The sequence below is a fragment of the Phacochoerus africanus genome, chromosome 3 (assembly GCF_016906955.1).
Source record: "Phacochoerus africanus isolate WHEZ1 chromosome 3, ROS_Pafr_v1, whole genome shotgun sequence".
In the NCBI taxonomy this organism is placed as follows: Eukaryota; Metazoa; Chordata; class Mammalia; order Artiodactyla; family Suidae; genus Phacochoerus; species Phacochoerus africanus.
The window spans coordinates 130,739,833-130,756,861 of record NC_062546.1 but is presented as its reverse complement, the minus strand read 5'-3'; the positions used below and the strand labels follow the sequence as shown (position 1 = coordinate 130,756,861).

General features: G+C 39.4%; 1 protein-coding gene across 1 annotated transcript in view; it reads left to right on the top strand.

Moving 5' to 3' along the window:
- The window catches only part of CCDC148 (coiled-coil domain containing 148), a 278,930-nt gene that overhangs the window by 130,714 nt on the left and 131,187 nt on the right, over positions 1–17,029 (top strand). The window contains exons 10-11 of the mRNA XM_047772670.1: positions 7,849–7,987; positions 10,310–10,516. Coding sequence (XP_047628626.1) covers positions 7,849–7,987; positions 10,310–10,516 — 346 coding nt within the window. The remainder of the gene's footprint in view (positions 1–7,848; positions 7,988–10,309; positions 10,517–17,029) is intronic.

The following is a 17,029-nucleotide window of genomic DNA, read 5'->3' as shown; positions in this document are numbered from 1 at the left end:
GTTAATTAAAATTTTCCTCATCCCATCCCAAAAAAGGAGGCCAGTTCTATTACGCTTGCTTTTGAACCTAGAAAATTGAGTAGTACTATCCATATAAAGTAATTTTATTCGCTTCAACTTTATTGCACTTAAAAATGTTCTTGCTCCCCAAAAGTGAAGAATAAAATGGTAACATGGAAGCAGATTTTGGCTCAACAGAGCAAATAATGTGTTTGTGAATGATCTTGTCTTTAGTGATTCTGTTCATTAGAGTTTGAGCTGGTTTTGTTTAGTTTTGTCTGGGAGTTCCCTGGTGGCTCAGTGGTTTAAGGATCTGGCATTGTCACTGCTGTGGCTCGGGTCCCTGCAGTGGCACAGTTTGATCCCTGGCCCAAGAACTGCATGCTGCAGGCACGGCCAAAAAGAAAAAAAAAAAAAAGTCTTAATGTTAAACACTGGTCCGTTCCAGTCAGCTGTGGAGTGTCACTGTAGATGCTGGTCTCTGACCACATGGGTCTGCATATCTTTAATCTCTACATCCCCCCCCCTTTTTTTAGAAGAGTCCCCTAGTCTTTATTTTTGTTTTCCCCTTAGCCTTCATTTATTTTTTAATAATGATTTTTATTTTTTCCATTATAGTTGGTTTACAGTGGTCTGTCAGTTTTCTACTGAACAGCAAAGTGACCCAGTCACACATATGTATATATACATTATTTTTCTCACATTATCCTCCACCAAACTCCATCACAAGTGACTAGATATAGTTCCCAGTGCTATAGAGCAGGATCTCATTCCTTATCCATTCCAAATGCAATAGTTTGCATCTATTAACTCCCAGATTCCCAGTCCATCCCACTCCCTCCCCCTTGGCAACCACAAGTCTGTTCTCCAAGTCCATGAGTTTCTTTTCTGTGGAAAGGTTCATTTGTGCCATATATTAGATTCCAGATATAAGTGATATCATATGGTATTTGCCTTTCTCTTTCTGACTTACTTCACTTAGTATGAGGGTCTCTAGTTCCATCCATGTTGCTGCAAATGGCATTATTTTGTTCTTTTTTATGGCTGTAATCTCTACATCCTTTATAGTACTTTCCTCCCAAAGCAATATTAGGATGCTATATTTTAAAAAGTCATTTTTCTTCCCGTCAGCAAGCTATCAAATAGGATATCTGTGGCTTAAAGTAAGAGAATAACCAACCCAAGTCAAAGTAACATAAATAGTAAGGTGATTTCTGATTTCACTCGAATTGCAGTGGTAGAGAAGTCCCAGGGCAGTAAGGTCTAGTTTTCTGCACTCTCTTGTCCTGCCTTCCTGCAGGGTAGGTGACTTTTTGCCAGACAACTCTAGCTGTCCCACACTGCAACAGCCGGAAGCAGAAAGGGACCTTTTCTTCCTTGTGACTTGTTATAAGAGCTGGGAAACCTTTGCCCCAGAAGACTTCTCCTCCCATTTCAGTGGCCAGAACTGGGTCTTTTGTCCATGATTACATCAAACACTAGCAAGAGGAACAGGAAGCCTATGAATGGATGTTTGTGAATGGCTTAAGATCACTCAGGATTAGCTCCAAGACTAGATTGGGGCTCACTTTCCCTGAAGTGGGGGACCTGTGAAAGAAGACAGATCTTGAATAAAATCAGGATTCTGATGAGCAAGAATAAGAGTAGATGCAGTGTACCCTCTCCTTACAGTCCTTGTGATGAATATAATTGTTTAAAACCTGGCATGTGGGGAGTTCCCACTGTGGTATAGTGGATTAAGGATCCAGCATTATCTCTGTGGTAGCACAGATTCCAGTCCCAGCTTGGCAGTGGGTTAAGGATCTGGCATTGCCACAGCTGTGGTATAAGTCCCAGCTCTGGTTCAGATTGCATCCTTGGCCCAGGAACTTCTATATGCCATGGGTATGGCCATTAAAAACAAACAAACAAACAAACCACCAAGCATGTGGGATGGTTGAGCCATTACATTTTTCCTTAACAGGCTATTTTATCTTGATCATGCTATTTCAAAACTTCCAGTAGGAATTATACTGTCTCTTAAAATTAGTGTTAGATGGATGTAGGGACAAAGGATGGTTTCAGTGTATTGCCACCATCCCAGCTACTCCACCCCCCCAAAAAAATACATATTATAAGAAAAAAATTCAGCTTTCTGTGAAAACTACTTTTTAAAAGTATCTAAGTAAAAAGAGTGCACGTGTTATGAAAACAGCAATTGAACTACAGAAAATTAGACATGAATCCAACCTCAGTTGCAATTTATCTATGAACTTGTGCCTTTATACTTGTTCTATCTGGCCTGTTTCATTCATATATGCTACCTTCCAACTCTTAACATCATTTGGATTTTGACCCTTTATCCTAGAGGAGTGTCCCCTCAGGGCCAAACCAGGGGAAAAAACTCAAAGAGACTGCAAGGACTGTTCAGATGCCAAGCACTCACAATCCTAACTGCAAATGTTAGCTGCTGATTTTCTTCGTTATTAAACAACTTGCAATTGTTGAATACAAAGAAAAAAGAAAAGAGCAAATAAGGCTTCCAAATAAATAATTTAGCCTCCTCTTCTGACCAGATTCACAATCCTGAACCCTCCTATAAGAAATTCTGGCATATCACTTTTAGAATCCTGTCATATTTTCACTTTCCTATCACCCCTGAAAATAAGGTGGCTTTGGATACTGGTGCAAGTTCTTTTTTCTTTTCTTTTCTTTTTTTCTTGTCTTTTTTAGGGCAGCACCCACGGCACATGGAAATTCCCCAGCTAGGGACTGAATTGGAGTCATAGCTCCTGGCCTATGCCACAGCCACAGCAATGCAGGATAGAAGCCGTGTCCACTATACCACAGCTCATGGCAATGCTGGAGCCTTAACCCACTGAGTGAGTCCACGGATCGAATCTGCATCCTCATGGATGAGTTCATTACTGCTGAGCCACCAAGGGAACTCTGCGGTGCAAGTTGTGGCTTTACCTTATGGGTCACTTTTATTGCTGTTGTTGATTCTTCAATTCAGTGGATTTGGACCCATGCTCCTGAAAGCCCATTTTGTTCTGGCTGTCAGTTGCCACCTGAGTAGCTAAACTGGGCAGTGCCCAGAGAGCCTGGAGGGCGAGATCTCCTCAGCGTGAATGGCTCTCTTGAAGACAGTGCACATACCTAGATGAAATCTAAGGAGAGATTCTGTTGTTCAGAAATGAGACTGAGGCGAGAGCCCTCTATCAACCGGGCTGAAAATCAAAGACAGGTTTTTATGTGGCCAATGGGCCTGGAGAGATGGGTAACTAGGGAGACAGTTTCAGGAGTCAGGCTGATTTGACTCAGTGTTTGGATAGGTCTGATTTAGGAAGACAACTTTTGAGAAGAGGTGTCATGTTGTATTTCCTAGAGGGTCAGACCCAGTGTAGCCAAACAAGCAGAATGTGTCAGAGCCATCTTTTAGCCTCATTACACCACCAGTGGCTCATCCTGTGTCTTAGTGGAGGAGCACCTGATGCTGTTACATTTGACAAGAGAAGAGTTTTTCTTTAGGCCAGAGTCACTATGGCCATTTGCTGGTCGTGGCAGGCATCAGAAGCTGATAACTGCATCAGCTGGCTTGGGAGGCTTTGATTACCATTTTGCTGGAAAATCCCCTTCATGCTGAGAAAGTGTAAGACAACTTTCAGGCAGTTTAAATCCACACTGTTCAGTTTCATAGAATTGTTTCATAGCTGTTAAAGTACCTGTTATCCTCCATGCCTTGTTTGCCACCACTGGCTGCCCCCTGCCTTCCCCAAATGTATTTTGATGTCTTAGAACCTGAACCTTAGGGAAGTGGTTTAAGCATGACTATGAAGAAAGCTAGTAGCTAAGTTAACTGTGAGTCTGATTAAAGTTTTCATAATGATTCCAAAAGGTAGAATTAGGGAGGCAGTTGGCCTCGGTCTGGTTGAATTCTCACAGCCCTGTCATCCTCCTTTTCTGAATTACCTGTTTTGTCTCACATTCTGGGAAATCATGATGAAATTATATTGGTAGACCTCAATATTTGTCAGCAGGGCATGGGGGGTGAGGACTAAGTAATAAATACCTCACACCCCTGCAGGCTGAAATTTCGTAAAGTGTCAGAAGTGCCCAATGTGGAGAATATGAGAAAAAGAATGTATATGCATGTATGACTGGGTCACTTTGCTGAAGAGCAAAAATTGACACAGCATTGTAAATCAACTATACTTTAATAAAAAATTTTTTTTTTAAAAAGAAGTGCCCGATAAACCTGGAAACTGTAAAATCATAGTGTGCTATTATAAAGATGACAATTATGCAATATTTTAAATTAGAAAGTTTGTATGAACCAAAAATTTTACAGAGACCTACAAAAGATCTTTTGTCTAAAAATATTTTTAGAAGTATAAAAGCTTAGAATAATTTTAAAGTCTTCTTTAAGTTTTTCTTTAAAATTATAGTGATTTTTCAAATTCAGCAAGTAGATAAGTGATCAGAATATTTTTCAATATTTCTGCAATTTAGCTATTTCTGTCATCATAATCATCAGCAAAGCAGTTCAATTAAACAAGAACTTTTGAAGGTAAAATCTAATGTTAGTTCTTTTATATAATTAAGCTATTTTATATAGATTTCTTTTTCTATGATGAAAGATGGTTTAATTAGAAAAAATCAATGTCCTGATTTGAATTTAGAGATTCAGATATATTAAATTTGATTTTACTTTAAATGCTAAGGAGGAAATGGCTACTTTGTTATTGTGAAAAGGCTGTCATGTTGAAATATTCCTCTTACATTTTTACTATCCAGAAGACTCAGCATACCTATAGTGGTTGGAGTTTTCTCTCTCACATACAGCATCCTAATGGAGATGTATGACTGTGCCTTTAGTATTGTCAATGTGAATGTTGGCTCCAAAATTTAAGCCGGCAGCTCTGGAAACTGCTATAAATACTCTAAAAATAATAATATTGTGAACACTTATATATCATTTCTTGTAAGCATATTTTTCGTTTTATACTGAAAAAAACAACTGCCTGTTTGCATAATTGTACTACTTGGAAAAAGCTGTTGAGATGTGCCATTTCTAAAATCAATAAGAGCAAAACGGATGTGATCACTGTTCATGGCATACTTGGCTTGAAATATCTAGTTTTAATGTTGTATTATCATTTTCTATGTTTAAGTAGCTTTGATGTTGCCACTAAAATGGCACCTAATTCATACATTCACACAAAGTATAAAGATGCACGGAGTCCCACAAATTCTCCTGCTGCTATGTTTATTTAGAGCAATGTACACTGTTTAATGTGTGCTTTATTAAAAACCATTTTTGTAAATGTTTGTCGTTTGCACTTTCTCTTTGAGGACAGCCGCAATCTTACACCATAGTTCGGTATGAGAGATCACCAAAGCAATTAGCTTAGAAGTACTTCTCCATTTACCAAATGATTCAAACTATTTTCGAAAATCATAGATGATCTCAGGTCAGGTTCTATTAAAGCAAATCAGAGGCAGGGATTGTAAGAAAAAGTGATTTTTTTTTTTTTGGTCTTTTTAGGGCCACATCTGCAACACATAGAGGTTCCCAGGCTAGGGGTCGAATTGGAACTGTAGCTGCTGGCCTACACCACAGCTCATAGAAACACCGAGTCCTTAACCTACTGAGCAAGGCCAGGGATTGAACCTACATCCTAATGGATACTAGTCTTATTTGTTTCCACTGAGCCATGATGGGAACTCTCAGAACAAACAATTTGTTGGGCAGCGCTCTCAGGGGAAGGATGGGAAGGGAGGCAGGAGGAAGGAGGGAAAATATCTGTGCAGAAGATCTCAGTGGAAACATGCCACTGTTTGCACCCATGGTGAAACTTGAAAGCATGGACTGCATCACGGAGTTGGTCTCACCTTGAGGGAAGTGGGCTGGCCTTCTGCACACCCACTTATTGGTTGGGCTTGGCTCTCAAAATTGGGTGGTAGAGTAACCTCCTAGGTGAAGCAGTTCCTCACCCAGGACAGTTCTTGGAAAGTGCATCTGTGAAGCATCTTGATAAAAAGAATTTGAGCTCTTTCAGGTGATCTAGCATGGCAGCAACAGCATCCTTTATGTAGGTAAATGACAGTTGAAAAGAACAGAATTCATTGGACCTAGATTCTGTCACTTCCTTTTCTGCAGCAGATACCCTCGTCCATCCCCATCTCCACATGCACATTTGTAATCAAATAAAGATGGAAATTCAAACTGTATTCAAGTTCCTTTGATTACAGAACAAGTTTTAAAGCATTAATGACGTCGTGGGCTTTGGGGTTATTCCCTTTTTTTCGGTCGCCTGCTGTGTAGAGAATTTCTGTGGCTAGCTCTGTTATTAAAATGCACTTATGTTATCATGAATGAAATGAGTTCCTTGAGAGAGGACCTGAGCTATTGTGCATGAAGACTTGAGGGCTTTTTAAATGCCAAGTACATTCAGGCAAGCCTTTCTCCAGCCTTAAAACTCCTACTTGAGATGCTTTATTTGCAGAAGACTTCAGTTTCTATACATGCATAACTGAATCAGACAGAACCCAAACACTCAATGTGTTCCATGAATGAACTCATCTCAGATTCTTTCTCTCCAATAGATTATTATGTCATATGGAAGAAGTGTAAAGTTTGCTTCTTCCTGATGGAACACTTCCAACCCATTTTTCTTCTTATTGTAGAGCTGTTAGAGAAGGTTATCTTTTTTGAAAAAGATTTTTTTTCTTTCTGCTTAGCAAAATAATGGAATGTTTACAGAAGCTGGGTAACTTGGATGAGGACAGTAGGTTTCCCATTAGTATCACTGGTTTAAAGTGGTTTTTATTAATCTAACTTATCAAATATTTTTCACGGGCATAGAAGACATATAAAAATTCTTTAAATTTCACAATTAATTTTAAAGTAGAAGACCATTGATATGGGAGAAATAAACAATGGCAAGTCTCTATCTTGGATCAAAGAAATATTTGTTGCTAATAATATTCCCTCTGATTGCATCTGTATTTCATTATTCCAACTTATTAAACAGAAATAATGACATGCAAATAAACTCAGAATAATAAAAAGACATTAATTCAGTCTAGAGTTCAAGCCGATATTGCAACCTTTTCACTCTGCATAGGGCTTTGCTAATACTTTCTATGGGATGCAAACCAGGCCAGCACCTAGGAGTGTTCTGAATGAAGAAAGGTATTTTGGAGCATGGTGGACATGTTACTGTGAAAGTGACCTGATGAGATTCTGTCACAAGCGATTACTTTAATGATCTGAAATGTAATGCCATTGGTTATCTTTATACTACCAATATTTAGTCTTATCCCACAAAGCAAGTGGTTGAGAAGGTGCAGTAAAAGATAATTTTAGACTGACTTTTAAAAGTCAAACCTTAATAAGGGCCTTCCTCAGGCCTTAGTTTCTTTTGTGTAATTGTTCATTTGACTTGTCTACATTTGTATTTTCCTCCAATCTAGAAATACGGACTTTGGTGAATTAGCAAAATTCCTTTTTAATCAGTATGCTTAGTAATTTATTTTCCAGTGTTCGTTTATTTCATGTATTGGTCATGATTTTTAAGATATTGTTATAGGAAAGACAGAAAAATATATTTAAACTATTATGTCTCATTGGCAAACTTCGAATTATGCCTGGAACTCATGGCAAGACCAAATTGAAACCACCACTGTGTTTGAATTCAGAACCTTTTCTATGGTAGACATTTAACTTGGCTAATGTGTTTTTTTTTTTTTTTTAAGACTTCATTTTATGTAGTCATTATCATTTGCTAACAGCTTAAACAGTTCGAGGTCACTCAACCTCCACGATTGCTTAACAGTATGTTGTGACATTTTTGTTGCTTCCAGAAACTACCAATTAAGTGATGAAGACCACTGGCTTTACCAGGCTATTCTGGATCAGTATCCTGGGAATCTCTGTGGCAGAAGGACTCTGTATCTGGACATGTTACAGAGATATTTTCCTCACAAATCAAGGCATGATTTGGTGAGTGCTGGATGCTATATGCTAGCAAATTAAATTGTTTTAGTGGTTGATAATTATTAAGCAATGTGTGTGTGTATACTTAAATGGTGCTCTAAAATTATATTTTTTACACTCCAGAAAATAATAGGGTTATACTTTGAGTATACTTTGAGAGTTTTCAAGAAGTATGATGCCTAAAAGGATGAGAGACCCCTCAGGCTACATTACTCTTCGTGGCTTCCTTGCCCGTGAGAGCTTCTCCATGGCCTCCTGGGTTGCTTTCCTGATATTTGACCTCTAAGTGTCTGTAAATTCACCTGCCCATCTCACAGGTCCTGCCATCTCTGGGTCTTACCTGAAATTGGGATGCCTGCTCTTCTATTCACACAGTCGGCCACACCTCACTCCTTCTAGTCAGGGGAAGCCAGCCCTTGCCTGGGGAGCTGGTGCCTACCTACACCATCCCCATCACAACCCCATTTGATCCCCTAGACAGGTCTGAAACAAAAAATGCCCCAGATTCAGAACTCAGCATCAAGGCTGAAATTTCCCTGAGAAAGGCCTGGGAAATTATGGTTTCGTTCCTTAGTGGATAAGACCACAAAGACAAGGAAACAGGAGTTACCATGTCACCAGTGAATTTCCCAGTAACTCACTTTAAAACATGTAAACAAATATGCATAGGTTCTTACATTTTAAATGGGCCAAATGATAAACTATTATCACATACTCTGTATTTTTGTAATGGTTTTAAGCCAAGCAAGTAATAATACCAACATGTGTACAGAGTTTATCCTCTGTCAGTCATGTGTAAACTCCTGCAACTGTGGATGACAGTACTTTACTATGGTTATCCTGACTTTTCAGGTGAAGAAACTGAAGCAAAGGCACACAGCTAATATGACAAACCTCTCCCATCCTCTCCCACCCCTACTCCCCACCAACAATAATTTAATTCTGACCTTTATAGCAAATACCTGTCATGTAAAAAAGTTATATACTAATTCATTCTAGATTATACCAATATCTTAATTTATTAAATTAGTTCTTTCTTTTTATTCCCTATTGATTCTGTTTGCTTCTGTGACCAGCTGTCATTTTTACCTCTGCGGATTTTGTGTTTGCCTGCTATTAATATGTTAAAGATTTTTACATGTGCTTCTTACATTGGGATGATTAGTATGCATTTCTGCATGGTGTATACTTCCTTTCTTAATAGTTGACAGGCTTTAGCATATTCTTGGCTTTGAAGAACAAAGTTAAGAAGTTTACAAAAAAGATTTTAGTAGCTGATATTTGGTTTAAGTAAAGGCAATAGCCTGTTTCCTTATGTACTTAATTAACAATACCCAAGTTATTATTTTAGGTGAAACAACCTTATCCTGCTTGCTGGCTTCTTTTCTCAAATCACTTAGGGGTTAAATAATGAATCAAATTCAGAGATGTGGTCTACTGGCCAAAAAAAAAAAAAAAAAGAATTATTTAGGTCACTGAATCTCAATTTTAGGAGACATACATTTATATATGGAGTATTTCGGAATCACCTACAAAGATTTTTCAAACTACTCTCCCTTTCTTTCCCTCCCAGGGTTGGATTCTCTGTCAGCAGGAACTATTGGTACCTGTGTTAGAACGTCATGCCCCTCAGGAGTGTGGGATGGGAAGGGCTAAGGTCATTGCTAGAATGACTTCAAGTTTAGATGTTTCAATAATCAGGGCAAACTGAGTTTTTAGGGTTATTGTAATGTTTATTGGCACATGTCTAACCGAAGCACTTCATTCATTGTTAATATACCAAACTAATTTGAAGATGGAGTATTTTTGAAATTATATGTAGGGGAAATAATGTTTTCCGCTCATAGGTTCATTGCCATATAGAGTTAGAAATTGTTTTAGGGCAACCTGGCCTGACTCCATCCTATATAAGAACTTAAAAATATTTTAAAAAACAAGATTCTACTGAATACCACAGGGAACTATTTTCAATATCCTATGATAAACCATAATAGAAAAGAATATTTTTAAAAAGTCTATGTGTGTGTGTATCAGAAGCACTTCACTGTGCAACAGAAATTAACACAACATTGTTAATCAACCATACTTCAATAAATAAATAAATAAAACTAACAGGAAAAAAAGAAAAACATTAAATGACTGGTCCTCAGTTACCAGTTGCTCAGAATTCTGGGACTGGTACGTGGTCCTGGTTGTTGCATTTACTATTATGATGTTTGTCCCTAATTTTTCAAAATCATTGGTTGCAATTCATTTTTTCACTTTTGTAACATTGACATAAAGTATAGGCTCAATTTCATGAGTGTTCACCATCCATTATCTTTTTAGGTCGAACATGAGAAATATTGTGACCAGTATCGCTTTGCTAAGGAGCAGCGAAAGATCCTGATGTCAAATTGGCATAAGAATAGGAGAGACTTTATACAGAAGGCTGTGCTGACACTGGCTGAGGCCTGTACAGCTCATGAAATGGAAAGCATGTTGGCGAAGGACAGGAAAAAGCAACAGGAAGTGTGTGCTGATCTGAAAGCCAAGGTGAGATGCTTTGCAGAAGGTGTTTCAGTATTTGTCTGGGGATTCATCTAAGAATCCATTTTTCCCTTTTGTGCAGTTCCAACCTACAGTCCACTTTCTCTAAGAAGCCTATTTTGAATAAAATTGTTAGGTGAACCACATGAGAATGCAGTTCTTTCAGGTCAAAGATTGTGAGCAATCAATAAATAATTTCATACGGCTCAACCTGAAGCTACTATAACAGGAGGTTAATATTGATGTTTTGATTGAGGATATCCAGTCTCAACCACAAATGCTGTACATGAGAGTGAGGTGCTGGATGAAAATGCAGAGCATAATTATCAGGTAAATGTCTGACACTGGTTCAGACTCGTGGACCTCATTCACATTAAAGATGTAAGAATAAGGGTCAAGTTGTGAAGATTAGGGAGGGCTTGTGAAGAGAAACACTGGGGGGAGCTTGATGGGCTGTCCATGAGCCCTCAACAAAGTGAGAGGGGAGCGGATGGGGTTTTCTTCCTGCTCAGACCCAGTGAAGGGCCTCTGGGTGCCTTGGAGAACTGAGCAGAGAACCCTTATAGTCAGAGGCTTGATGACTGGTGTTTGATGCTCACAGGGAGATAGAGGAAATGCCTCAGTGGCAGAACTGAAAACAAGAGTAGCTGCTGCTTTGGGAGTAACTTCATCCCCCAGATTGGTCACAGGTGCATGAGTCCTGGCAGATCCTGTGGATAAGGCCTCTTCAGGAGTGTTGGCAGGGTCATCGAAAGTAAATTGTATTGGAGTTGGAGTCCTGCTGTGGCACAGTGGGTTAAAAATCTAATTGCAGCAGTTCAGGTTGATATAGAGGTGCAGGTTCAGTCCCTGGCCTGGCGCAATAGGTTAAAGTATCTAGTATGCATGTCACAGCTATAGAATCCCTGGCCCAGGAACTTCCATATGCTATAAGTGCAGCCATAAAATAAAAATAAATAAATTGCATCGAGGTAAAACATACCTACAGTAAGGTGTATAAATTTTGATTTATTGATAAATGATGTTGTAGGAGGATGATGGAGCAACAAGAAATTTTATTTGCTTGATAGAAAAAAAACAACCTAGCAGAAGTTGCATTACGGGAATTAATAGCATATAGAAACAAATGTCTCCACTTAAAAATATTACAGGAAAAATGCCTGCTCTGCCTTCTTTTAAACAAAAAGATATTTCCTTTGACTTTGCATGAGCTTGGAACCTAAAAGCAATGGAAGCTGTATCAAGCCTGATCTGCCATGGGCTACAGAGCTAATTTGTGTTTCTTCTTCATCTGCAGCTGCTAAGAAACACTGGGGAGTCAGGGACCGCAACAAGTCCTTACAAATGCCTAGTCTGTTTATATTCATTTTGTACACATTATCATTAGCCCTTGAGCTGTGCTGTAGGTGATATGCAATAAAGTGTACAGAACATTAAGTGTGCTCTTGGATGAATTTATAAAAATATGCTACCTCTTGGAAATACTACTGAGATCAATATACAGACAGCTCAGAAGGTTCTTTCATGGAGTTCCCTGGTGGCTCAGTGGGTTAAGGATCTGTCATTGTTATTACTTGGCTCAGGTTATTGCTGTGGTACAGGTTCAATCTCTGGCCAAAGAACTTCTGCATGCTGAGGGTATGACCAGAAAAAAAACAGAGCTCCCTTGTGCCTCTTCTCAGTATGTATTAGTCCCACCCATAACTACTATTCTGAATTCATCACCATAGATTAGTTTTGCTTATTTGTGAATTTCATATAAATCAATTCATACAGTATATAGTCTCTTGTTCTTTTTTCACTCATCATATCTGTGAGTTTCATCCTTGTTAAATGTTAGAATTATTTGTTCTTCTTAAAGCTAAGTAGTGTTTCGTTGTATACGTACGCCACAGTGTATTTGTATGTTCTCTGGTTGGTAGAAATTTGAGTTGCTTCTAGGATTTTTCTATTTAGGATAATGGTGCTGTGAACATTCTTAAACATGTCACATGTACTCATTAGCTATTGGATAAATACTATGGGAGTGGAATTGCTGGATCATAAGGCTCATGTCTGTTTCGCCTTAGTAAATACTACCAAATCGTTTTCCAGATTTTCAGATGCCCCATATCCTCACCAGCACTGGTAGCATTGCCAGTCTTTAATTTTAGCTGATCCGGTGGACCTGTGGTGGCACCTCATGCTTTTCATCTGCATTTAGAATAAAGGTGTTGAGCAGCTTTTCTTATGTATATTGGCCATTTGAATATCCTCTTTCATGAAATGTCCACTTAGGTCTTTTGCCCATTTTTCTATTCCATTGTCTGTTTTTACCCTTATTCATTTGTATGTTCTTTATATATGCTATTATGCAAGTTCTATTTTTTTTCTCCATATCTGTAACTTGTTTCTTCACTCTCTTAATGTTGTATTTTGATGGACTAACCTTCCTAATTTTAATGAAATTCTGTTGTCATTCATGCTGACATGTAATGACCCCCACAATCAAGATACAGAATTTTCCATCACCTTCAATAACACTTCATGCCTCTTTGTAGTCAACACGTCACCCACCTTCAGGCTTTGGCAGCTACTGATCTGTGTCCCTATAGTTTTGCCTATTCCAGAGTGTCATGTAAATATAACCATATAGTTTGTACTCTTTTGAGTCTGGCTTTTTTCACTTTGCATAATACCTTTGAGATCCAGCCATATTGTTGTATATATCAACAGTTTTTTTTCCCTTTTATTGCTGTGTAGTATTCCATGATATGGGTTTATTACAGTCTATCCATTCACCACTTGTGTTCAGGTTTTGGAAATTAGTGTTACTTTGCTTATGGTGGGGGTGGGCTTTTCCTGGGAGCCTGTGCCCCAGGGAGAGTTGTGATGCTCTTGTTCCTTCCCTTGTGGTAGATTCTTACCAGCCACTTGCTAGCCTGATAGGGGAAGAACTATTCTGCTTTCCTGGTTCAGCCTCAGTCTTAGGCAAGATCCATGTGCCTGGGTCTTGGAGCTAGAATCTGCTCAGTGACTGTGCCTTCTTTTCTGTGGAAAACTCCAGACTTACCTCAGATCTTACTATTCTTGTGAGAGAGAAAGAGAGCTTCCCCCTCCTTCTCAGGAGAAGAGGGCTTCTTTGTTCCCTTTCCCCTGCTGTAAAGGGTCTACACTTGCACCCTGGTGGGTTTGCAGCTCTGCATCCCTCCCCACCCACAGCGCTTTTTGTTCCTGAGGGCTTTGTTCCTATCTCACAGATTTGCAAGACTGTAGGAGGCTTCTTCTGCTACCCTGACCCCGATCTTTCTTGGGAGCATTCTGTGAGGTTTGTAGAGAAAAGCCTGTGAAAGAGTATAAATTCCCCTTGTGTCTGTAGCTTCTGTGGATTCTGTACATAAGCTCACACTCTGCCACAGCAGCAAATTGTTCACATGTAACTATGGAATCATCACAGGGTTTTGCCTACAATCTTATCCCTTCTACAATGGCCTTGTCTTTCCCAGGGGCTCTGCCTCAGGTAAGCCTCTTTTCTTGGCCTCTTTTCATGGCCTCTTTTCTTGGAGGCATCCACCTTTCTTTAAATCTCGGGTTAGCTTATCACCCTGAGACCTCTGCTCTCTGATGGATTCAAGAAAAGTTTTGATGCTGTAGGCTATTCAGCTTTTTCTTGTGGTTAAAGGGGGAGCGACATTCTTTCTAGCTTTTTGGAAGGTCCCAATGAAATACTATTTTTTAATCTCTTATGTGCCCTAGTTAAGAAATCACTGGCTTGTGGCATGGGGTCATTTTCAAAGGGATCCTGCCTGAGGTTTTTCCGCCCCACAAGGCTCCTGCAAGAGGTTTAGGCTCCACCCAAAACAGTGGGGTGGAACAACAAGAAATGAAAACCTGAAAGTGGAAGAGAAGCTGCTAAAGGGAAAATATATATGGGGAATATTTTTAGGAACAGACCAGGAAATAAAACTGATAGGAGGGCAAGGGTCAGCATTAAGTACCTGCCAGGTTTACTGGGAACAACATCAGTCACCAGTCTAATGAGAACTTTGCTGTCCTCCCCTTTTCCCTCCCACTTGTGGACTCTGATGGTCTAATCATCTAAGGAATGAAAGGAAATATTGTCTTGCTGAATAAAGAGTGAAAAGTTGACTAATCTCTAGGAATTGGACAATTTAATTTTTTTGTTTCTTTTTATGGCTGCACCTGGGGCATATGGAAGTCCCCTGACTAGGGGGTCAAATCCAAGCCAAAGCTGAGGCCTACGCCACAACCACCCAACATGGGATCTTAGCTGCATCTGTGACGTATGCAGCAGCTTACAGCAATGCCAGATCCTTAACCCACTGAGCAAGGCCAGGGATTGAACCCTCACAGAGACTATGTCAAGTCCTTAACCCGCTGAGCCACAATGGAAAATCCAGGACTGTATTTCGTGACTTAAAGTGACTGTGGGACCCTCTGTAACCCAGGAGTGAGCCATGGGTTCTCCTTAATTTTCACCAAGTGACAAGAGAAACATCTGAATGGCAGACAGATGTTTTTGATTTTTCCCACACATCATGTCATCCAGGAATGCTCTGTGGAGTGACCCCAACATCTCAGGCATTTGAATAGATGCTTTTTAGACATTTTCTGATATTCCCCTCAATGACAAATCTAAGTTAAAATGTACAAGGGCTCTCACCCAGGAAATAAGAGGCTAGGTTCAGTGGAGGCAAAATATTACGAAGTCCCATGAGAAATCCGTGGTCATGAGTCGGTGAACAAATATCTCTGAACTTTTGGAAAAGAAACCTCCAAAGATTAAATGTGAGCAGAGAGTGGAGAAATTGGAACATAAAGTAAATTGTGGTAAAATGGATTCTATTTCCCATAAAGACAGTGCTATTGTTGGAGTTTGAGTTCTGGTCAAGGACTGAGGCTCAATAAATTATAGCTAGGACCAAAAATATCTCATAAAAGAAAAGGGGTAACTGTGTCATTTTGTAGTAATTAAAAATATTAAAGTCTGCTCATGGTTTTTTTTTTTTAACTTGAAAGGAAACTTGGAGATTTATCCCTATTCTTCCTTTTACAAGTCCAAAAGCTGAATTCCTAAAAGATAAAATGATCTGCCTAAGGTTTACGCCGGCTCATTTGACTTGAAATTTAATATTATCTCTGCCCTACCCAACTTTGCATACAAAAATCTTACAAAATAATAGAAGATATTTATTATACTATGAGCCCCAATGTGCTATAAAATAGGCTCACAGAATGTGAAAAATATGACTTCATTGTATCATAAATTTGACCTTTCTAAAACCAACATGCTAGCTATAAAAAACATTAGTTAAACATTTAACCATAATTTTGTTCTTAGTCTTGGAATTTAAAAGGGCCTTGGGGGACTGATTTAGATGGTGCATATCTTTAAGAAAAGAGTTAAAGGAATTTTGAAATAATGAGTTCTCTCCCTCTCTCTCTGTTTTATTTTGGCTTTCTCTCAGTAGTGGCTGCTGTAGCAAGTTGATGATTTTAGGGAGTGAGAGGAAATCAGGGGAGCCAAGCTATCTTCCTGAGCCCACCAAATCTGCCTTTTGGTCCTCTAACTTTTCCTAGACAACCGGCCCCTCCCCAGCACTAGCCTAGACCACTCTGTTAGTTGTGTACTTGATCGTTTCACTTCCTTGTCTGTCCTTGGAGAGGCTGGGAGCCTCATTCCCAGGCCTTTCTCACAGTTGACTTTCTCTGTGTCCTTGCTGGGTGGCCAAGTGCTACTAAGGGAAAGTCGTCTTATCTGGACTCTCAATGAAATGTCCACCTGAAAACTCTCAGTCTTGTCCTTAGTTTACCAGTTCTTCCGATTCCCCCTGTCTCTGTTTCAAAGGATCACCTGTCCTTATAAGACTTTTACCTAAAATCATGCACCCTCCCTGCCCAACTCCCAGGAGATGATCCGCTTCCAATTTCATCAATAAAATGAAGTCATAGAGGTGTGAAGTCAACTCCCAACTCCTGCCTCCACCACCCTGTGTCTTTCAGCCTCCAGCTAGTCCCCCAATTTCCTCTTGATGCAGAATGCAGTATCTTCTACACATTCATGCCTAGTCCTTCCCACTGATGTTTGGAACTCTGACCCATCCAACCGCTTTAGAAACTGGGTTCCACTGATTATCCTCTCTCCTTATTTTCTCTCTTGTTCTTACTCTTTGGGGTATTCCTCTCAGCCATCGCCCATTCCTGGGCCGTCCCTGTTCTCTACCCTTTCTTTTGAAATCAACCTTTTGAACAAATGATCTAGGTTATTTTTTCTTCAGGACTTCTGACATTTCTACTCTACTAAGATCCTCTCCTCCCTCCAAAATGACCAGTGACTTCCATGTTACCCAATCTAGTCAATGTGCTTCCATCCTAATCCTAGTGGACCTCTCTACTTCTTTTCTCATTGTTGATACTCACGCTGGACAATCTTCACTCCTTCAGTTTCAAAAACATTATTCGCTTTGCCATATATATGTGTGTGTGTGTGTGTGTATGTATTTTTTTTTTTTTTGCAGC